This window comes from Oncorhynchus clarkii, chromosome 16, assembly GCF_045791955.1.
Source record: "Oncorhynchus clarkii lewisi isolate Uvic-CL-2024 chromosome 16, UVic_Ocla_1.0, whole genome shotgun sequence".
Taxonomy (NCBI): domain Eukaryota; kingdom Metazoa; phylum Chordata; class Actinopteri; order Salmoniformes; family Salmonidae; genus Oncorhynchus; species Oncorhynchus clarkii.
In genome coordinates, this window is record NC_092162.1 from 25661106 (window position 1) to 25684430 (window position 23325).

At 42.2% G+C, this 23325-nt stretch overlaps 1 protein-coding gene across 1 annotated transcript in view; it reads right to left on the bottom strand.

Annotated features, from left to right (window-relative positions):
• Positions 1 to 1862: 1862 nt before the first annotated feature.
• The window catches only part of LOC139368257 (alpha-tectorin-like), a 52026-nt gene continuing 30563 nt past the window's right edge, over positions 1863 to 23325 (bottom strand). The window contains exons 11-24 of the mRNA XM_071106969.1: positions 19890 to 20491; positions 19300 to 19457; positions 18647 to 19047; positions 17913 to 18109; positions 15642 to 16040; positions 15031 to 15314; positions 14260 to 14531; positions 13934 to 14053; positions 13599 to 13783; positions 12558 to 12727; positions 9993 to 10241; positions 8983 to 9145; positions 7903 to 8005; positions 1863 to 2551 (exon numbers count right to left, since the gene is read on the bottom strand). Coding sequence (XP_070963070.1) covers positions 2445 to 2551; positions 7903 to 8005; positions 8983 to 9145; positions 9993 to 10241; positions 12558 to 12727; positions 13599 to 13783; positions 13934 to 14053; positions 14260 to 14531; positions 15031 to 15314; positions 15642 to 16040; positions 17913 to 18109; positions 18647 to 19047; positions 19300 to 19457; positions 19890 to 20491 — 3410 coding nt within the window. The 3' untranslated portion in view covers positions 1863 to 2444. The remainder of the gene's footprint in view (positions 2552 to 7902; positions 8006 to 8982; positions 9146 to 9992; positions 10242 to 12557; positions 12728 to 13598; positions 13784 to 13933; positions 14054 to 14259; positions 14532 to 15030; positions 15315 to 15641; positions 16041 to 17912; positions 18110 to 18646; positions 19048 to 19299; positions 19458 to 19889; positions 20492 to 23325) is intronic.

Sequence of the window (23325 nt, forward strand, 5' to 3'; positions counted from 1 at the left end):
ATATGTCCGTAATCACACCAGCCAGCTGGTCTGCGCATGCTCTGAGGACGCAGCTAGGGATGCGGTCTGGGCCAGCAGCCTTGCTAGGGTTAACACATTTAAATGTTTTACTCACGTCAGCCACAGAGAAGGAGGGGGGGCACAGTTCTTGTAAGGGTGCCACGACAGTGGTACTGTATCCTCAATTTGTGAAAAGAGATCTTTGTAAAGAGTTTATGAATTTATGCAATTTAAATTTCAGTCGCCGATGCTACGTGTCACTGAGTATGGTTACATGCGCACAATAATATGATTATTGTGGATAGTCAAATTAATATAATACAGTAGTTCGATTAAAATGTTTACAGGCTTTGCAAGAAGAACGATTTCCCTAATAATCCTGTTACATGGACACATTAAAAATCAGGCTAACTGATGGCACTCTGATTAATGCCGAAAATCGCTAATCAAAATAAAAATTTTACCACAGTAATCATGTTATTTTTGGGAAGCATATTTGATTCTGAGTTCGGTCATTATAACGTTTGTATGTGAAAACTACTTCTAAGATGCATACATTCAGTTGTTCCGAAATTACCTCACTTTCAGTTGAAGTCGGAAGTTCACAACGAGTCATTAAAACTCATTTATCAACCAGTCCACTAATTTATTGTTAACAAACTATAGTTTTGGCAAGTCGGTTAGGACATCTACTTTGTGCATGACACAGGTCATTTTTCCAACAATTGTTTACAGAAGGATTATTTCACTTATAATTCACTATATCACAATTACAGTGGGTCAGAAGTTTACAGACACTAAATTGACTGTGCCTTTTAAACAGCTTGGAAAATTCAAGAAAAAAATGTAATGGCTTTAGAAGTTTCTGATAGGCTAATTGACACCACTTGAGTCAATTGGAGGTGTACCTGTGGATGTATTTCAAGGCCTACCTTCAATCTCAGTGCCTCTTTGCTTAACATCATGGGAAAATCAAAATAAATCAGCGAAGACCTCAGAGCAATTTCCTAACGCCTGAAGGTACAACGTTCATCTGTACAAACAGTAGCATGCAAGTATAAACACCATGGGACCACGCAGCCATCATACCGCTCAGGAAGGAGACGCATTCTGTCTCCTAGAGATGAACGTACTTTGGTGCGAAAAGTGCAAATCAATCCCAGATCAACAGCAAAGGACCTTGTGAAGATGCTGGAGGAAACAGGTACAAAAGTATCTATATCCACAGTAAAATTAGTCCTATATCGACATTACTTGAAAGGTCCAGCAAGAAATCCAGCAAGACAGTGCATCATCACTCAGTTTGGTTGGAAGACTTGTGGCTAAACAATTGTCTGTTGTGCCAGCACAAGCTTTGACAGCTAATTCCCAAACGTTTTTTCCTTTGAGTAAAACTCTCCTTGTCCTTTCCATCGCCATGAAATGGTGGGGGCAGATCCACTTTGTAATGTAGCACGTTGTTAACAGTGGGATGCGCCGGGTACCAGGCAGTACTCACAGGTGCTCCAGTGGTTTCTGCTCGTCCCTCGGGTCCTCTCAGCGGTGCAACGACGTCCTCGCGCACCTCCTCAGAGTCCGACGTTCTCGTTTTAGCTGTTTTGTCCGTTTGTTATTCCACTCACTTGTATTTGTATAGTCTGTTTGTTAGTTTGTTTAGTTTTATTGTTATTGGTCATGAATAGAAAGCTTCACAGCAGAGACCCATTCATTCATATTCCATTTGCTAACTAGGTCAATGCTTTAGTAGGTAGCTATTGATGCAAAACAGCATAAAAGTCTGTAATTCCTAACAGAACCCACTGTCACCAACTATGTAAAGGCATGGATATAAAGATGAGCCGAACAACTTCTATCTTCAATGATTCATATTTAATTTCCAACTGCTAGTTCCACATAAAACATGTCATACATCAAAAGGCTAGTTCAAAGACAGCCTGGGAACATGCATGAACTCCAATAACCTTTTCCCAAGACAGGTATTCTATGAAATGATTATATCCTCTCCTGGCAAGTAGACATGAACCATACATCACTTTCTACATTGGGATAACATGGCTTCATGGTTGGCCTAGCAAAACATTGAATTTGCAATGCTCCGGAGTTGAGAATATTGATAGCCTATATCCAGAGACCAAAAAGTTGAACAGGTAAACACATTTTAAAATTGCAGGAGGGGAATTGTAAATCAAACGATTAATTAACAATATTTCACAATATCACTGTACAGTTTTATCGACTTCATTGTAAACCTCAACACACACCATATCCCTTTACTCAAACATGATCACTATATCACCATTAACAATATCACTGTGAAGGTTGGTCTACTTCATTGTACACCTCAACACACACTCTACAATGTCTCTTCAGTCATACAGTCATATTCGGATTATTTTGTAACCGGACAGACCCAAGCCTGGGTTTGCCATAGAGACAGGTTGGTCCTAGATCAGTGTTGTGACACTCAGGAGGACAGAGAGCAGCAGGGTCACCAGGGAGCCAATCTGACCTGGGGCTCCACTCACTCTCTCTGATATTGGAATCCACATATCTGAGGAGAAATCAAAACAGATCAGAGATCAGTTAGTCCAAAAAATAAGAGCACTGAACAAAATAGTAATAATAATAATACATTTCATTTGTATAGCGCTTTTCATTACAGAGTTATCGCAAAGCTCTCCTGAGGAAAAAAAAACTATGATACAGAATAAAAACACATTTAGAATCAAGGCAAGTAAAATATCAATAGTGAGCTTGGTTCTAAATACATTTAAGGGTGGGTTTTAAGGCCAGTTATAGAAGTTCTGAGTGATGGAGAGAATCTCAGATGGTCAGGTGAGGGGCAAGGGAGCAGAAGGCTCGGTCCCCCATAGTTTGGAGACATGTCTTGGGGACTTGAAATAGTAGAGAGTGGCTGGAGTGTAGAGTGTGAGGTGGCTCGCTGATTTAGACAAGGTCACTGATGTAGTGAGGCTCAATCCATTTGAGGCTTTAAATACAAGCATGACCATTTTTAAGTTGATCCTGTAGTTGACCAGGTAGCCAGTGAAGTTGGGCGATGATTGGGGGGGGGTGTGGTCTGACTTCTTGGTCCTGGTCAGGACCCTGGCAGCACTGTTCTTGACTAGTTTGAGCCTCTGTAATAATTTGGCTGGGGGGCACCCAAACAGCGCATTGCCGTAGTTGATCCGAGAAACGATGTACACTACCATTCAAATGTTTGGGGTCACTTAGTAATGTCCTTGTTTTTGAAAGAAGAGCACCTTTTTGTCCATTAAAATGACATAAAATTGATCAGAAATACAGTGTAGACATTGTTAATGTTGTAAATGACTATTGTAGCTGGAAATGGCAGATTTTTTATGGAATATCTACATAGGCGTACAGAGGCCCATTATCAGCAACCATCACTCCTGTGTTCCAATGGCACTTTGTGTTAGCTAATCCAAGTTTATGATTTTAAAAGGCTAATTGATCAAAACCCTTTTGCAATTATGTTAGCACATCTGAAAACTGTTGTCCTGATTTTAAAAAAGCAATAAACCTGGCCTTCTTTAGACTAGCTGAGTATCTGGAGCATCAGCATTTGTGGGTTTGATTACAGGCTCAGAATGGCCAGAAACAAAGACCTTTCTACTGAAACTCGTTAGTCTATTCTTGTTCTGAGAAATTAAGGCTATTCCATCTGAGAAATTGTCAAGAAACTGCAGATCTCGTACAACGCTGTGTACTACTCCCTTCACAGAACAGTGCAAACTGGCCCTAACCAGAATAGAAAGAAGAGTGGGAGGCCCTGGTGCACAACTGAGCAATAGGACAAGTACATTAGAGTGTCTAGTTTGAGAAACAGACGCCTCACAAGTCCTCAACTGGCAGCTTCATTAAATAGTACCCACAAAACACCAGTCTCAACATCAATAGTAAAGAGGCGACTCTGGGACGCTAGCCTTCTAGGCAGAGTTTCTCTGTCCAGTGTCTGTTCTTTTGCCCATCTTAATCTTTTCTTTTTATTGGCCAGTCTGAGATATGGCTTTTTCTTTGCGATTCTGCCAAAAAGGCCAGACTGTTGTTTTGCGGGTACTATTTAATGAAGCTGCCAGTTGAGGACTTGTGAGGAATCTGTTTCTCAAACTAGACACTCTAATTAGAACGGTGGTGTAGGTATGGATGAATTCCTCTGCATCTGGATGGGAGAGGGATGGTATGACCAAGGCAATTATGTTTTACATGTGCATCGATGGACAGAGAAGGATCAAACTTGACTCCTAAGTAGGAGATGACAGAGGACAGGTGGATGGCCTGGCCGTTGATTGTAAGGGAGATGTTTCCAGTACTGGTGACCTGCTTGGGTTTCCCAATAAGCATAGCCTCAGTCTTGCTACTGTTCAACTGGAGGAAGTTCTGTTTCATCCATGCCCTGATGTCCTTTAGGCAGCCGCTGAGTCTTGCTAGGGTCAGAGATGGTGTCTAGTTTTTTGTTGTAAACCTGGTTTCGTCAGTGTAGCAGTGGAAGTTAATGTTATAATATCTGACGATTTAGGGAGCATGTAAATTAAAAACAGGATAGGGACCAGCACTGACCCCTGTGACTGTAGACTCCTATGATCTGGACTCTCTAAAAAGGATGTATTGTTTCCTATGGGAGAGGTAGGAGGAGAACCAGTTCAGAACTGTTCCAGAGACAGTAGTATGCTCTCCGATAAGCCGCAGGAGGATGACGTGGTCTACGGTGTCAAAAGCAGCACTGAGATCTAAGAGGAGGAGGATGCTGATCCATAATCATCAGCCATCAGTAGGTCGTTGGTAACTTTATCCAAAGCTGTTTCAGTGCCGTGCAAGAGCTGGAAGCCAGACTGGAAAACCTTGTGCAACTGCACTTTCTCCAGAACTTTTGATAGGAAGAGGAGGTTGGAGATGGACCTGTAGTTGGATAGGATGTCCTGGTCAAGTTTGGGTTTCTTCAGTAAGGGGGGGTTTTGAGAATCGATGGTACTTCTCCGGTCAGCAGGGACTTGTTGATCAGGGTGGTGACAAACATAAGCAGGCTAGATGAGCAGTTTTTGAGTAGGGGTGTAGGGAAAGGGTCAAGGGAGCAAGTGGTGGCCTTCATTTGTGAGATGATTGAATGCACAGCAGAGGATGTGACTTCTGTAAAGTTGCTGAAGGGAGGGGCACGTGGGGTGCCGGCCGTCTTAGAGGCCATTATATTTGTTTTGATGGTATCAATCTTTGTCTTTAAAAAAATCTCAGAAGCGATTGCAATGCTCAGAGGAGGCTGCAGGAGAGCATGAGTTTGCAGGGTTGAAAAGGCGGTTAATGGTAGGGCTAACTTTGTCATTGTCAACCGTGGCAGAGTAGAAGGCTGATCGTGCTGCTTTTAAGGCAGCAGAGTAGCTTGCCTTGTGGTCTTTATACATCCTTCCTCAGAAGTCTCTCAATCTTACTGCCATGAGTCTTCATTCTGTGCAGTTCATAAGTGAACCAAGGAGACGAGCGTTAGAATGTTACTTCACATGTTTTTTCAGGGGCAAGGATGTTCAAAATATTACTCCGTGCGCTGTTATACAGATTGACCATGTCATCGAGGGCCAGCTCACAGCAGTCAAACTCAAAGGTGGGCTGCATGTGTACCTGAAAGAGGGATGAGGTTAGGTTTCCTCAGGTTGCAGAATTTAATGGTCTTTCTTTGGGCGGTAGAGAAGAGTTGGGGTGGTTAGAGACAGTGTCACAGCGTTGTGGTCAGAGATGCCTAGCTCGATGACATCCAAGTCAGAGGCAGGGACATCGCATTTTCATTGCATGTTGGTTGGTCCACTGTGCTCTGTATGGACTGTATTGGCTTGGAGTGGGTGACGTCAATTGCCTGAGGGTCAGCTTGCAGAACTGGCAAGTGGTCCTTATTGTCCAACTCCAGTGTGCATGCTGTACTGCTCGCACTGCGAGTGCACACAATAGACTTTCATTTGTGGATCAATTTCCCATGGCCTATCGTCCTCGGCATCTGCATGTTTTCCGTAGGATCCCGTATTGCATAAGGCTGTTCTTGAGCTCCTTGCACAGAGTTGTTTTAATCTGTTCAAAACTGTGCATAATGGAGGAAAGTTGCTGCCATTTCTTAATATTTGATCCTGCCATGCTCGATGGCAACGTTCTTATCCCTTGCTTGCTAGCTAGCCAACTAGCCAGGGCTAACACAGTCACGGCCTCTGCAGAATAACTGCAAAGTACTTCCATTTGCGTTTGCTTAAAACCTCTAAAAGTGGAAACTTTGGGGGAGGGGGGTACTAACTTATGGAATTGTTTTAGGATGGTCATGGAATATTTAGCTATTTGATTTTGAATTTTAGGACTCCTTTAGGTACCCCAAAAAATATAGAACAATTACTGATTTTGGCCTTTACTACTATAGCCCATAGAAACGCATTGAATAAGACATTCATAATGGCAAAAAAATACAGTAAAAAAAAGAAATGATAAGGAATAAGGTTTTGAAGTGTCTGTCCTATATCTAGGAGATACTGTATAAGAAAGCTCAGGAAATATACAGTACCAGTCAAAAGGTTTGGACACACCTACTCATTCCAGTTTTTTTTTTTTTTTACTATTTTCTACATAAAGTGAAGACATCAAAACTGTGAAATAATGCGTATTGAATAATGTAGTAACCAAAAGTGTTAAACAAATCAAAATGTATTTTATATTTGAGATTCTTCAAAGTAGCCACCCTTTGCCTTGATGACAGCTTTGCACACTCTTGATTTGTATAACACTGTTTTGTTTACTACGTGATTCCATATGTGTTATTTCATAGTTTTGATGTCTTCACTATTATTCTACAATGTATAAAATAGCAAAAAATAAAGAAAACCCTAGAATGAGTAGGTGTGTCCAAACTTTTGACTGGTACTGTATATATTATAGTTTTATTCTACACATACTTAACCCCATATTTTTGGGGGCAAAAAAAACACCTCCATACTTCCATTCATTTGTATGGGTCACCTTCAGACGCGTCCCGTGACACTTGTGAGGTCATATAGCAAAGCGGAGTAGTCTCCCCCATAATGAGGAAGGTCGACATAGGCGGATGCGGTGGATTGAGACTCAGCCCACTCAAAGAAAAACATGATATCGCTATCTTAAATTGATGGATTTTGATGGAATTATTTTATTATGTTACTTAGATTGACGCACGGGTGTGGCAATCAGTGGAGGCTGCTGAGGGGAGGATGGCTCATAATAATGGCTGGAACGGAGCAAATGGAATGGCATCAAAGACACACTATAGCCATTACCACGAGCACGTGCTCCCCAAACAAGGTGCCACCAACCTCCTGTGGCATCAATAGACTCTTAAGGATTAAGCGGTTTTCTATTGACATTCATTTGGAGACATCCATAACAATGAGCTGATGATGCCCAATTTTGCCTGGACACTCGTCGACACTGGTCATCGCTGTTAATTATCTATGCATAGTCACATCACCCCTACCTACATGTACAAATTACCTTAAATTCATGTTCATCACTCACAACGTCTATTGCTAGCTAGCTAGCTACATTTTTCTTTGTTGGACTTGCATTTATGCAATTTAGTTTTGTGTGGTTGTTGGTTTAGCTTTCTGTAACTTTATAGCAAATACGGTCTGCATGTGTAGACGCATATTGCGTCATGATTGCAAGGTGTCCCGATATCTTTTCCAACTGTCCCAAAATCTTTTCTAACCGTCCTGTTATCTGGTTTTAATGTGTATTCTAGAATTCCCTTCTCGCCAGTCAGAAACGAGTATTCAACAATGCTGTAAGTTATTTTCAATTTGTGCAGTTGGTACAGTATACCATAGTGTATTCTGTATAAAATATCATATTCTAAGGCCAGAAATACACAGTCTTAAATATTACCTCTGTCTTTTCCATTCAAAACCAGAGGTCCCATGGAAATGGCAGCGCTGTCGTGGAAGGACACGTCCCTGCGTCCTCTGTGGTGGTGCCCAGGGTAGCAGTGCTGCAGGACACAGAAACCAGACGGAAGACTGTATTACCATGTTTAGGCTATGGACTACTAGAGTTTCCTCCAAATGACTACTGTTTGTAAACAAGTTCAACTTATCTAGGATGATTCCAGAACATATTTTTTTACATTTAACTATAAGTGGTTGTCTTGGCTATTTGACATTAACTCACAAAAGTGAGAGGATAATCTAACATCAGCTGATTTTAGAGAAAAATGTCAAAGTTCAATTTTTTAAAAAACATCAAAGGCATCAACAGGATGCTTGACTTCCGGCGTGTGTAGGGCAGACCTGGGTAAATTAACAAATAAAATAATTTAGTTGCATTTTAAAGGGGCAATCTCCAGTTGCTACATCCATTTTAGGATTTATAAATGAATGATATGTACCCATTGATTCTTTACGAATATCACTTATTACCATTGGTTCTTTACGAATATAACTTATTAATGTCTCATGAGATTAGTTCAACTGTTCTACCCCTTCAGAACCCCAAAATATATGTTTTTGTACACCAATTTTTTAAAACAAATTAAATGTAAAAAAAACACTGTATAGCCTCAAACATGGTTAAAAATATACTTTTTATATAATGGATGGTCAGTACTCGCATCCATTGCTCTGTTTATCAATTTGAGAGTTTACATTTCTTCAGCCCTATCCCTCAGCTTTTTACCGAAATAGTGGCAGGGCAAACACTTTGATATTGTTTCAACTGCGGATTGCCACTTTAACGTAAAGCTTTGAGCTTGCCTGGTACAATGGAATCAACAATGGAATAGTCGCAAAAGAGCAAACCACACACATCTGCCACTCCAGACAGGCTCAATTAAAAATGTCCAAAGTATTTGAAAGTAAACAAATACTCTTTTAACCCTGGGACCTGTTTCATTTGTGCCTTACACAATGTTTTCAAACTTTTTGCAAAATGAACATGGCCCAGGTGTGTTGGGGAGGGGAGGAGACTCACAGTGGTGCAGTCGTTGAGGTGCAGCAGGCACAGGTGGACCTGGCAGTGCAGGAAGACACTGGAGGAGTTCCTGGTGAAGGTGAACATCCGGAAGGAGAAGTGGGCCGATGTGGAGACGCCATTTTGGATAAGCTCCACCGTGCTGTCCTCAGGGTTAGGGCACCTGGAGTAAACAAGGAAGCAGGGGAGGAAATGGGAGGAGGAAGTGAAGGAGGAAGTAAATGATAAGTTATGCTGTTATTTTTGCTTTCTAAATGAAATGTCATTTTGGTGATTACATGTGATTACATTAGGATGGTTTAACAGTCAAGCATTTATCAATATCTCAACTATTTTGTTCCATCAAGTGTAGTTTCCTTGTTAAATAAATACAATTTTAGTTGACCAGGAAATGACAACCTGTTAAACTGCGCGGTTGTTTTGGACCTGGTACCAATTGCTAGCGTCATTTTAAGATGTCTGGCTTGAAAATCAGCAAGCCACTACCCAAACTAGATCAAACTAGACTCTGGCCAAGTCACATCATGTGATATTCTACTGCGATCTAGTGGATGAATTGAGAATCAGACATGAGATCTGATTACATCAGCGAAAAGGTTATGACTAAAGCTTTCTCATCACATGTATATAATTCCTGTAAGGCGAAAATGAAAGCATGGGACGTTGCACAAGTCCCGCACTTTTAAAATGGCTGTGTTCCCATTGGAATTTGTGCATGTTAAGAGCGTCACCCATAACTGCAAGAAGTAGTTTGTCAGGGGGTGGGGGGTTGGGTTGCTGAGAATGTTTTGTTCAATTCTGATTATTCAGGACCCCTACTTCCCGTAGCTATGGCGCCACCATAAGGTAAAAGTTATGACCATTTTTGTTTAGTTTTGATCCTTTTGGAATGGTAATTGGTGTCATTTTTATATCAAACCTACACTTTCAAATCTCTTATTCCCATCATGGGGACAATTTGTGGCTCTGAACATGCTAACATTTCCCTGGTAAACATAATGTCTCCATACTCTCTAGCAATAAGATTCCAGCGGACGGCGTAGTTTGGGTCGTTCACAGGCGTGGCCCAACAGGAGTCCAGCACAGTAGAGATCTGATGACCGTCCACTCCGTCCACCTGCACGGCCACATAGATCTGCTGGTCAATCTCCACGTTGATGTGAGAACCAGATAACGGGTAGCGGAAGCCGGCATCCTGGTATGGGATCATCCGCATTTGGTAGTGGCCCTTGCCGGAAGGAAGCTTCCTGGTCACAATGCTATGGAGCAGAGGAACAAAAGGTTATTCAAATAACTAGACAAAACTCAGGGGTTGAAGATGAAAAAATCCCATGACTGAAACAGAAGTCGATCTCAAACCGATTGTCTGAGGGGCCTAGTTAACCTCCCCTGCCATGTAAAAAAGTAATGACCATCATACTTTTAGGGGAAGAGTACATGTATTGTACATAAACTGTAAGTTTGATCTATTCCAGTACCCTTGCTTAGGGGGTTCCAGCTTCCTCTTCTGGGATTTTTTTTGTGTAGACTGTCTGAGTAGCTCAGTTCTGGTGACTTTTTAGAAGTAGTTTCTACTCTAAAATAAAATATAATTTCCACCTCCAGAAATGAGCCCAATAACATATTGGTAAAAAGCATTATTATTATATTATTATCACATATGCTATAAATACATATGCTGAAGCATGGGGTTTGTCCATATGCATTTACCCGATTGGACACAACATCCTGATTGTTAATATTATTAATTATTATTACACACTCAAAAAGTTATATATTTTTGTTGTTTCTATTACGAAGTATGTCATTGCCCTTTTAAGATGACATTGCCTCTTTAAGAGCTCTGTTGCACAGTTGCGCCTTAAAACTACAATATTTAACTTTTCAGCGACCAGACCAAATTCACATAGAAATGTGAGTTATATATTTGTCATTCTCATTGAAAGCAAGTCTAAGAAGTGGTAGATCACTTTTATATGCACTATTTCTATGCTTCTTGTTCTTAAGTTGTGTTTTTGCATCTTTTACTTTCGGTTTTGTACAGCAGCTGCAAAGAGCAGAAAATACGATATTTTTGGTTATGGAAAATATATTTCACAGCTGTTTAGATGGTACAATGATTCTCTACACAATGACTGCTTGTTTTGTCCCATAAACTGAAATTAGGCAAACTATTATAATTTTAGCAACCAGGAAATGGCAGAGTGATTTCTGCATATTGCACCTTTAAACATGCTTGAAACTCTGGTTGTACCTGCAATTTTTAAATGATGCCACACATTTTAAGAAAACAGGAATAAACGTGGTAGCAGTGGAAAGCTGGGATCCCCCAAAACTGCTTTCAAAACATAATTGCATAAAAAATTGTGTATTGACTGCTTGTCAGAATACGTTTTCCTCCCTATGGCTCTCGCAACCTGAATGAGCCTCGAGAATAATATGTATATTGCATAGAACACCCAACAAGGCGACTAGGTGAATATGTCAACTATTGGGTTGTCTGATTTTGTTTAAATAATAACACTGGAAAGTTTCATCGTTAGTGATGAAATACAGGCTTTGAATTACTTTGCCAGCAGCTACAGTAGGCTACCCACCACTATTTGAGTTGAGCGCTGGGGTGGTGCGCATTATAGACTGTTTATTTCCTTTCATCTGAACATCAGTGTCAGCAACAATCATGCATTTCAGTTCACAGCGTATGCACTGAACTTAGCAGAATTCTCTTCCCCGCAGTGACAGAGAACTTTAACACTTGTAAGACTATTCCGCTCATTTGTCATAATTAACTTTAACGGATACTGCGAGATTCTGGCTACCGTAACTGTAGACTTCATTCAAGTCAATGCGCTAACACTAGTCAGTATTGTCTCGCGAAACTTGTTCCGACATACAGCGCGCAGAGACATAAAAATGGTATCCACGAGTTCATCTACTCTGGGTAAATAGAAAAATGGCTAGAATCCCGCTTAAAAAGTCCTAAAATAAAGGTTATTTGTAGAGCACATTTTATACAGGTGAAGCGCAACCCAAATTGTTGTACATAAAAAAGTATACGTTTATAAAATTATTATAAAAATATACTTTTAATATAAAAGGATCATTTTGATAATAGGATAACATGAGCATAAAACAGAGTTTCACGCACTGACTACAGAATATTAACAATGATATACTGTACTAGCACACATAGCACTTAAATACATCCTCCAGCGATGTTTTTTACTTTTCCTGTTGAAAAGCGATATCCCAAGTATAAATACAGTACACACACTAAAGGGTAAAAAAAAAAAAAATGTTTTGAGCAAAATAGTTTTTTTTTTACACAACTGCAAACTTCAAGGAATTAGGGCATTCAAGGAGTTGGTCTGATGGTCAGATGTGATGTCATCAGCCTCCCCCTTGCTTGAGATACAACTTGTGTCATGTCATGTCTGACCTGGACCACCTATTGATGTGTCCTTTGTTAAGTAAATAAGGTGTTACTTGAGGTGAAAAGGAGACTGGAGGAGAACTTTAATGCTAAAATCAATTCAATTCCAGTCAGAATAGGCTGTTTGAGAGGGTGCTCTGACCTCTCTAGAGGGTTGAGATCCATGGTCATGGACAAGGACTGGTAGAGGGGGTACTCGCAGCAGAAGCGCAGGTTGAGGTGCCTCGCACGGCTGATGACCCCCATCGCCCCTCCGTGGGGTTCCACCTCACCCTGGATGTAGTTCTGATAGATGAAGTGAGTCCCGTTGCTCTGCGGAGAAAAAACAAACAAAATAAGAACATTTGTCTCATTCCAAAGAGTCTCATTCCAAAACGCTCTATGTCCCTTTTCTGAAATGTTGGTAAATTAGCTTATTAAAAAAAATGGTGTGTTTTTTCACTATCTAATCATGGCATGGGGTTGTTCAATGACAGACATGTATTTGTTTGATATCTATCAGAGACAAATATGCATGTTTTTTTTGTAAAACGCTATATACAGTACAGTAGCTCTCTCACTCTCAGAGAAATAAGTAGTCCTGCTTGGTTTTACACAGTTAAATGTGACAAACAACAACAAAAAATGATAAATAACTGTACAAATGACACATTTGTGAAGTCAACATTAAAAACAAATCTATGCAGTAATATGAGATCTGAATGTAAAACATTTACATTTGACATTTTAGCATCTTCTCCAGAGGGACTTACAGTTAGTGCATTGATCTTAACAAAAAAACATTTGAACACACATTACATCGATGAATTAAAAATCTGAGAATATTCATATTTTAAACACACATGAAGGTACCCATAAGCAGTCATTTGTAGTGGAAAAACCCAAATGTGAAAAAATGGTGGATATAGAATATTATAAATAAAATCTTCACTTGATGGGCACCTACTGTATGTAAGGATTTCATAGCACATTCATAAACTACAGTATACTGCATATAATGCAGTCAGAAGTCAGCAACACTCGACAATGAAAAGTTGACAAATATTTATAATATTAATCATTATTTGGACTATGATTTGTATTTGTTGAGCCTTTTTTGAGCATGGGGTTGTCTGTGAAGTGCACTATGAGACTACATAATCCCAAGTGATAATATCATGATTGAAATGTGAAAATACAGTACCATAAGAGTTGTCCCACAGAGTTGGTTGTCGTTGTCGAAGTGGAACTCCAGGCGTCCATCCCGGACAGACCCGTTGCAGGTGGAGTCAGTGAGGTGCAGGGCGTGGGGTGGGAAACCGGCTTCAAATAGCTGGCACCGGGACAGAGACATGATGCCTGAACTGCTGGAGCAAGACGTGACCGAATCTAAGGGCGGAGATGGACAAAGACCATGGATTAATCTCTAAACGTCCGTCCTCAGTTTCTCGTATCCTCTATACTCATCCTGAATTTGCACAGGAGACGTGGGTTTCGGACGACGTCGGTCACATTGGCGAAGTGCTAGGGAAGTCTTACCGTAGCTTTCGTTGTTGGGCCGATGGTGGTTCTCGTCACAGAAACAGCCGTAGACGCCGTCCTGATCCCCACACCACTCATCATCAGTACAGTCCAGATCATCACAAGGGTCCGACTCTGCTAGAGAGAGAGAGGGAGGGAGAGAAGGAGGGAGAGAGTGATAGAGAAAGAGGGGAGAGAGGGACAATTGGCAACAGTAACTACTACAGGGTTAACTAGAAATAGTATGGACAGACATTTGGAAAAGAACAGTAATGCCTACTAATTGCCAATTTCCAAATTTTTCCATTTATACAAAATGCCCCCAAAGACACCCGGACACTCACCACACACCAGAACCGCACGCCATTCTGGGATATCGAGACCCAGGACGGAACAGGACTCTTCATAGGCCGCCACGGCAGAACACAGCATCCCATTGGCTGGAGTGTATAAGCAAAGGTCGTAGACACAGGAAGTGAAGTAGGGCTGGGGGTCAGAGTGCAGGTGGCAGGCGCTGAAGGGGCCGGTAGTGTTGGTGATGATGCTACACAGGTCCGTGTATTCCACACTGAAGGGACAGTCGTCTCCGCCGCCTCTGTTATCAGAAGCCCCACATCTGGAAAAGGACACGTAGAAGAGTTAGTTAGTTATTTACCTGGTGAGTGAGTGGCTACATTACGATTCTGTACCCTTCTCCGACTAGTGTGAAGAATATGGTTGAAACTCCCTCCAGCCATGCTTGGACCAATCCAATGGTTTTAAATACATGAGGGCGAGTGAACGAGACCACACTTCTGGAGAAGGGTAGAGAGTCGGAAGGCAGTGAGTGAGTGAGTGAGTGAGTATAGCATAGCACTTTTATCTGTTAGGAAATAATGAAAACATTGCAAGGGAATAACAGTCACTGTAAAATCATCTAATCCCTTGTGTTTCCGTTATGGATGAAAGTATGTATTTTCATTCTGCTAAAAACTTTGCTTCTGAATCATCTTCTTGTTTTTTATGAAATTATACATTCTATGGCATATTTTGAATAAACTGAATTTCAATAGAGGTTGTTTCCCTAGAAGCCTTAGTTGTTTCAAAGCCTGACAACAACAGCAGCAGCAGCTCACCCTGGCCGGCTAGTGTCTGCCTTCCAACCGTCACCAAAGTCATAGTCACTCTGCGCCGGCGTGCCATTGGGCAGGACTTTGTCATCTTCCGGGTCACCGTTGAGGTTGCCACACATCCCGCACACTGCACCGTGGTGGCTCCGGCCCAGCCTGACCATCAGGGTGCTACGGCCGTCGAACTGGACCGTCAGGTCACTGGAGTTGAGCATCACGAAGCCCCGCTCCCGCACCACTCCGGCAATAGAGCCGATGGAGGAGGGGATAGAGACCTCGCTCCCGTCCACCTGACCGAGAAAAAAGGGGGAATGTCGGAAAGAGATTTGAGGTTATTGGAAAAGACCTCAGGCCTAAACTTGACTAGTTTGATAGAGGACAGTGGACGACAAAGAGACCTCAAGAAGCTTTTGTCCTTGTAAGCAAGAAAATAAGTATTTGTAGGTAGTGTGAACAAAGCAAAAGCAATGAGGACAAAAACTTGTTGTTGGGGAAGGCTAGGCGACTACCATCTTGAAGGGCTCTATAATAAAAGTCTCATATCATTGCTAAAAACTGACAGATTTGTCACATTTGCATCAACTTTAAAAGTGTTATTTGGATTTTATTGCATTTACCATCACGCTCTTGCTCTGTCCAATGGAGACATGGGTCTCCTCCCCTCCATGGGACAGCCACACATCCACCAGCGACACAAACGAGACAAGGTTGTTGCCACGGTGACGGTTGGTGGCCACCACACGGAACGTGAGGCCATTAATGGAGTGGTTGGAACAGGTCCTAGCGATGTCATAAGAGCAGGTGCCCTGGAAATGGGCCACGGCCCCGTCAAAAGTGATGTAATGGGGGTCGCCCCAGACCGTGCAAGTGGACAAGGCGCTGAAGCAGCCCAGGCGGCCATTTTTTATGGCGCACTCCTGGTTGGGGGTGCAGGATGCGGCAGAGCAGCGGAGGTCATTTGGGGCGTAGCACTCACAGTGTCGTGAGCAGCCTTGGGTCCAGAAAGACTCACTAGCCTGAAGTACAAAAAAACAGTGTGGATGTGTTGCAAAATATAGGCAACAGTACACCATGTTCATATAACAACGTCTCTACATGTACACCTAGCTATTTTAAATTACAAAGGGATTAAATCAAAGAGTAATAACAGTTAAATGAATGAAGTAGGCCTACTTGCATAAAATAAACTGGACATAAAAATACTGATGATTTCTATCAACCTTTCGAAAATGTAGCAAGGTACTGTTTTTATTAATGATTCAGCAGTGATCTAACGGACTGGCCTGGGTCAATCAGGTCACTTTAGGGGTTATAATTTATTTCTGAATACATTTTCTACTGTAATATTGTCTTAATATTTTACCATGACTAGAGCTATGTTGGTACATTATTTCAAAAAGCACTGCAGTGCAAATCCATCTGTCCCCTGAGTTTAGCAGAGTTGATATGAGAAAATATGACGATAAGAATGATAGAATCAGAATGGTTTGTTCCATTTCCGATGAATTTCCGATGAACCCGTTGCAACCTTTCTCTCTCCTTCTGCATCAATGGGAAGTGGTTTGTATTTTCCAGCTCTGCTAATCCTGTCATACAAATGATGTAATTATCACTACAGAGTAGTGAAATATGTTCCTTGTCAACTTTATTAATATTTATTGTACCATCTACATTGGGAATTCCCTGTGTTTAGAATGTCATCTTTGTACTCGTGCTCAGTGGAATGTTCACCTTAGTCTGAGCACGAGCTGCTAACTCTTGTGTTGTTTTTAGCATTTGCTGCAGCATAGAGTGCTATGCAACTTAGCATGTTCGTATATTAGCTATGCTGTAAGCTATTTCCTTTGGGAAAACGAGCAGTCATTGTATTCTCACTGGTCAGACACTGACTGAGGGTTATATGACTTTACCATCCAACAGGCACGGATGCAGTTGAGACACTGAACTGAAAGCCTGCTTATGCAGGCATGGTACTTTTTCTATTACACTGAGTGTACAAAACATTAGGAGCACCTGCTCTTTCCATGACATAGACGGACCGGGTGAATCCAGGTGAAAGCTATGATCCCTTATTGATGTCACTTGTTAAATCCACTTCAATCAGTGTAGATGAAGGGAGACAGGTTAAAAAGGTATTTTTAAGCCTTGAAACAATTGAGACATAGATTGTGTGTGTGTGCCATTCAGAGGGTGAATGGGCAAAACAAAATATTTAAGTGTCTTTGATGGTGGTACCGTACGCGGTATGGTGGTACCGTACGCGGTATGGTGGTACCGTACGCGGTATGGTGGTACCGTACGCGGTATGGTGGTACCGTACGCGGTATGGTGCGCACCGGTTTGAGTATGTTAAGAAATGCAATACTGCTCGGGTTTTCCACACTCAATAGTTTCCCGTGTGTATAAAGAATGGCCCGCCACCCAAAGGACATCCAGCCACCTTGACACAACTGTGGGACACATTGGAGTCAATATGAGCCCGCATCCCTGTGGAACGGTTTTGACACCTTGTAGAGGGCCATGCCTTGACGAATTGAGGCTGTTCTGAGGGCAAAAGGGGGTGCAAATCAATATTAGTACGGTGTATCTAATGTTTTGTACACTCAGTATATATGGTGTATGTAATTTGTGGTGCCACGCACACATTGCATGTGCACAATTATTTACTTAAACTTGACTTCTGCTCTAATGGGAGAATGTTCCAGATGTAGTTGAGACACAATGAACTGAAAGAACGTTGTTTCACGTTTCTCTAACTCAATATGCAGGCGGGAAAAACTCTGATCCGTCGAGAAAGTCTTTGCGGTGTCACCCTTGATCCTTTACTCTGCATACAACACAGAGCGAAACCTATTCCCCTGGCATAAACTATGAGATGAGTAGCTCACATCGTAGTAGAAGCCATCGTACTGGCAGCCACAGCTCTCTACGGGGACACAGTGCCTCCCGCTCCTGAGGTAACCGTTGTCACAGAAGCATCCCTCGGTGCAGCTCTGCTCGCAGCTGGCATCAATGCTGCTGACACAGGTTTGCCCACAGTCTGATCCACAGAGCTCATAGTGGCTATTTGCTGGGCACTCAATATCTGCACATGCAGAGAGAGAGAGAGAGAGAGAATGAGAAAATCACCTGGAGACTACATGAAGCCTTAGTCGTACAGTTGCAATCACTGAAAAGGTTTCCACACTGCGTGATGTTGACAAAACAATTGTTACAATGCGTGTTTAACTGCACCATCAGCAGTTTCTCTTAAGTGTTGGAACTTATGTGATACTTTGAAATATGTGTGATATTTTATTGTCTCCAATGTACATTCGATAAATACCAGACATTCTACAAATTTGATCATGTGAAAGCTTCACAACTTGAGACGTTGTTATTAAAACTCACGGGGCTGTCTTTAGAATACAATCAAACTTGCAATTGTAAATTAAGTACATTCTTCAGAGAAAAAAACCCTACATGAAACTGTATGAGGCTTTTCACTCTAAATAAAATGCAGAATGACGTATATACAGTACTGTATGTGGTCTTGGGTCTTACCATATTACCACAAAGGTTACACCACCGAATATGTTAGGTCCTATCTACCAATCTAAAGTGAAGACAATTTGTCACTCACTACAGGTGGTGTTCTGTCTCCAGGGGTAGATCCTGACGTTGGTTGACTGACAGGTGCTCACATACGTCTGGATAGCCCTGCAAAGAACATCCTGCTCTCTGTTCCCCGACAGACACACATCAAACACGCAGTCGCGGAAGTAGGGCTCGGGGTCCACCTGGCCGTGGCAGAAGCTCAGGGGTCCCTCAACGTCCTTGATGACCTCACACCGGGCGCGGGCGGGACTCGGGTTGTGGCATTGTGGACAGGAGGCTCCGCAGCCATCGCTGCAGGTGTAGTTGCCCTCCACCTTCCAAGAATTCCCAAACTGGGAGGGAGTGGACGCCAGCGTTCCGGAGGGGGTGAGGAAGTCGTCGTTGCGATTGCCATTAAAGTTTCCGCACAAGCCGCACGTCATTCCGCTGTTGTAATGATAATAGTGACACAGTGAATTACAGATATAAGAAGGAACTGTTTAAAGCGGTTAAAAACGAACATTTCCATTGTTAGGTTTTATTACGTACTTTAGGCAGAGTTGGGGTCAATTTAGTTTTCTGAATTGAAAACTAAATTGACCACAACCCTGACTTAAGGATTTTAAACATCAATCCGTTTATTACATCCATCAATTTTACATTCGCCACCACTACCACCAATGTGTACCTAACACACACCTGTAGTTGGAGGGGACAGAGATAGACACCACACTCGAGCCGTCGTAACTGACACTCAGGCCGAAATCGGAGTTGACAAACGTGCGGAGTCCACTCGCGTAGATGGACACCCGTCCACCATGCAAAAGGATAGGCAGGTTGCTGGTCACTCCATCAATCTGAAAAGACAATTGAAGTAATCAGTCTTTCGACATTGTTTACATTGTGGCATAACAGCAATAGTATTTCTCAATGTTGTTCATCATCATCATCATCTCTGGTATTTGTCAAATAGATGATGAGTGTAATCAACAGAAATGTGGTAGATAACGTTTGTATTCCCCATGGCCATCATAACACCTGAAGTGAATACCGTCTATTAACTTCATCATGCCTTTGTTCAAGTATTTCCACTGTTCTGCTAGTCTGGGTAAAAAGACATGGTACTCTTTCAAAAAAAGAAGATAAAACAAAAAAAATGGGCCGCAACTTTGACATGTTTCAGTTCATTGTACTATCTGTTGAAAAAGCTGGTGCATTTCGGAAAAAAGGAGTACCACAAACTGAAAAATGTAATTTGACATAGTCTTTATCAAAGCTTGTTACCTTACCTCAACCACTCCATGCCTTTCCCTGGAAATGTGCACCCAGTGGCCCCACACATTGACAAACACCTCGGCTGTGATGGAAACTGTCAACCCGTTCCATGGCTCATTCCTGGCCTCCACCAGAAAATGCTGCAGCCCTCTCGTGGTGTTACCACACAGGGTTGCTAGGACGTAGCGGCAGGTGCCCTGGAAATCAAATGCCCCTCCATCAAATGTGAGGTAGTGGGGGTCTCCAGAGGCGGAGCAGGTGCCATGGGGGTTGGGGTGGCACCCGTACTCACCCTCCACCACACGGCAGGACTCCTGGGGGTTGCAGGCATATGGGGTGCAGCGGACTGCTCCAGTGGTGCCGTTACAGGTGCACAGGCTCTGGCACTCCCCACCTTCCCAGAAGTGCTCACCGCCTTGGAGGTAGCGTCCCTGGTGGTGGCATCCGCAGGCCACTGGCGGAACGCATTGATTGGCGCTGAGTAGGTAGCCATCGTTGCACTGGCATCCTTCCTGGCACGCAGTGACACAGAGGAAGGGGAAGGAGAGGCTAGGGCAGGAGGCGGGACAGGAAGTGCCACACAGCTCGTAGTGGCTGTTGGGGGGACAGGTTTGTTCTGAGGGGGAAAAAAATGTGGATTTCATTGAAGAACCCTTTCAGACACAACACTAACATAATACCATTAATAGGCTATAAAGCTGAACCATATCATGATTGCACACATTTATCATAGCTGAATCTCAAACCAAACACTTGGTCCCTAAGCCCTTTATAGATTGGCCACTTGCTGTTGTGTACTATAGTGATCACTCAAGTCTGAAATTGTTTTTGCCATAATTTGCATTGAGACGATGCACACTCGATGTCCCAACTGCCAACAATATTCAAAAATTCTAAAACCATTTGCGAGCAGTCTTTCACAACCTGTCTTGGGGCATGACTCACTTGCCATGAAACACGGGCACTGGAGACTTGAGGCAGACACAGACTCCGATAGACAGTGACAAACTTGTAAAAACAACATCTCTACTCCTGCACAAAATAAGTGCAAGCATTGTATAACAGTTGCCAGTGATTTCATCAGCTGGTTTTAGCTTGTTGTAGCCTGCTGCTAGTGTTATATAAGTATTCATACACATAGCTCATAAACAAAGACATTCCGTCGTAAGAACACATACACCCAGCCACAAGACTGACCCCCTCTATTGGTCGGATGCTCAGGATAAGGCTCTGCTGTGCACCAATGGGGCTTCTGCTCTGGCTAGAGCAAGGCCCGCCTCCAACCCTCCGACCAGTCAAGAAGACCGAAACGACAAGACTCCACCTACTTTATTCTATGTATAAAAATGAATGTAACCATTGTATAGGCCTCTTTTTCACCTGGCTCCTTGCCGAGTTATGTGAACTAGGTCCGTGCACGTAAAACTGCGGGACAAGATATCTCTGACTCATTAAAACTGTCTTTTGTTACAACTGAAATCCACTCTGTCCAGCGTCCGTGATTTGGTCTCAACTCTCCAGTATTTGAACACTAACAAAATTGGTAGCAGAGTTTGGTTATTCTTGAATTCGATCTATTATAAGTTGGTGTGAGAGGACGAGACTGATCACGGCTAAAAAATCAGACGGAAGAGTAACTTCCCCAGCCATTCATCTTGCCTCAGGAAATCTGATCGGAGCGCTCTATATCAGGTGAGCAGAGCCCGTTATATCGAAATCTGCATATTGTATTATAGCCTAAACCAAATTTTGATCAGAAAGTACTGGGCGTGAGTATGAATCGGTGCCCAAATTTTTACATATACATTGTATTTTTATTTTTTATCAATTGGCCTATTATTAGAAGTGTAGTATGCATGTAAAAGATTCTATTAAATAAGTGCTTACTGTTTAATTGGTTGTGGCTTAGAAGTGTAGTATGCATGTAAAAGTTCCTATTGAATAAGTTCTAAACTGTTTAATTGGTTGTGTTTAGAGATTTAGTTAATGAATAGATCGACTGAATCTGCATGTAAAAGATCCTATTGAATAAGTTGTAAACTGTTTAATTGGTTATGTTAGAGGTGTAGTCGAATAGATATAGGATATGTAAGTTTGGCCTTCCACAAGACAGAGATCGGGAATGATGTGGCTATTGCACATCAAACAATAAACATAATATGAACCAGAGTTGACATTCCATGATTTGGAGATGGGGGAAATTAAATTGAAAGAAACGTTTGTCGCGGAGTAGGTTGGGATACGTAACTGGGCTATTAGGCACACGTGCTGGTAGACAAAGCCACCTTAGTATCGAATGGCCGTGCAACTTTGATTGACAGCAGCCGGGCTGGAATACTGATTTTCGTTTTTTTCATTCCTGTTGATATTGCCTAAAGTTTAAAATTATTCTGACAATTGCTATAGAATCGCTGGAATTTACTGATATAAGTTCATAAAGGAACTTACTGAATTGTTTCTAGAAAGTATTTAAATAAGCCGCCGAGCTTAGTACAGACTTTGTTTGACAGACGCTAAAAGCTACACACTGATTTTTGGGTTTTTCTATTCTATCCATATTTCCTAAAGATATAGAATTATTCTGACAATTGCTATAGAATCGCTCGAATTTACTGATATAAGTTCATAAAGGAATTTACTGAATTGTTTACAGAAAGTATTTAAATAATTCACTGAACAACTCTTAGTTGTCTAGAAATTCTATCTATATTTCCTAAAGAGCTAGAATTACTCTGAAAATTGTTATAGAACCGCATATATTCACTGATATATTGTTCCAAACGGAAATCGCAGAATCATTTATAGAAAATACCTAAACGAATCGCTGAACAAATTCAAATAAAATACCGGAGAAATACACACGTGGCGGGCGTCACATACTGATAACCCCCTTTGTCTCGACCAGGGACAGGCTAAGCATACAACGATAGAAATAAACACCACATAGTAAGGATTGAATATACCTAAATAACGCATTATACACATTATCAGACGACTTAGATAAAATGTCTGCAGCCATCACGCCCAAACAAATGATTGCAGTAGAAACTCAAGACCAAGGGGAGCAGCCAGATAACACTCAGATCGTGGCACAGACTGTCTCTCAGATGATCCAACAGCAGGCAGCCCCACCACCCCATTACCCTCCCCCACAGCGGTATATCCTGCAACGGCAACGGGATCAACGAGGCCCCTACACTGGACCATACAGAGGGGGAAACTACCAGTGGTATAACTGCGGAATTCCCGGTCACTATGCCAGATATTGCAGGAAACCACTCTCCCCGCAGCAACAGCAATGGAGAGAAAGAGGAAGAGGACGTGGAGGGGCACCAGGAAGAGGAAGAGGACCCTCTCCTAGACACATGCAGCAGGAGCAGCAAGATTACAACCAACCCTCCCACTTCAACACCTGATCACCCAGTAAGAATGATGAGGATGCCACTCCTG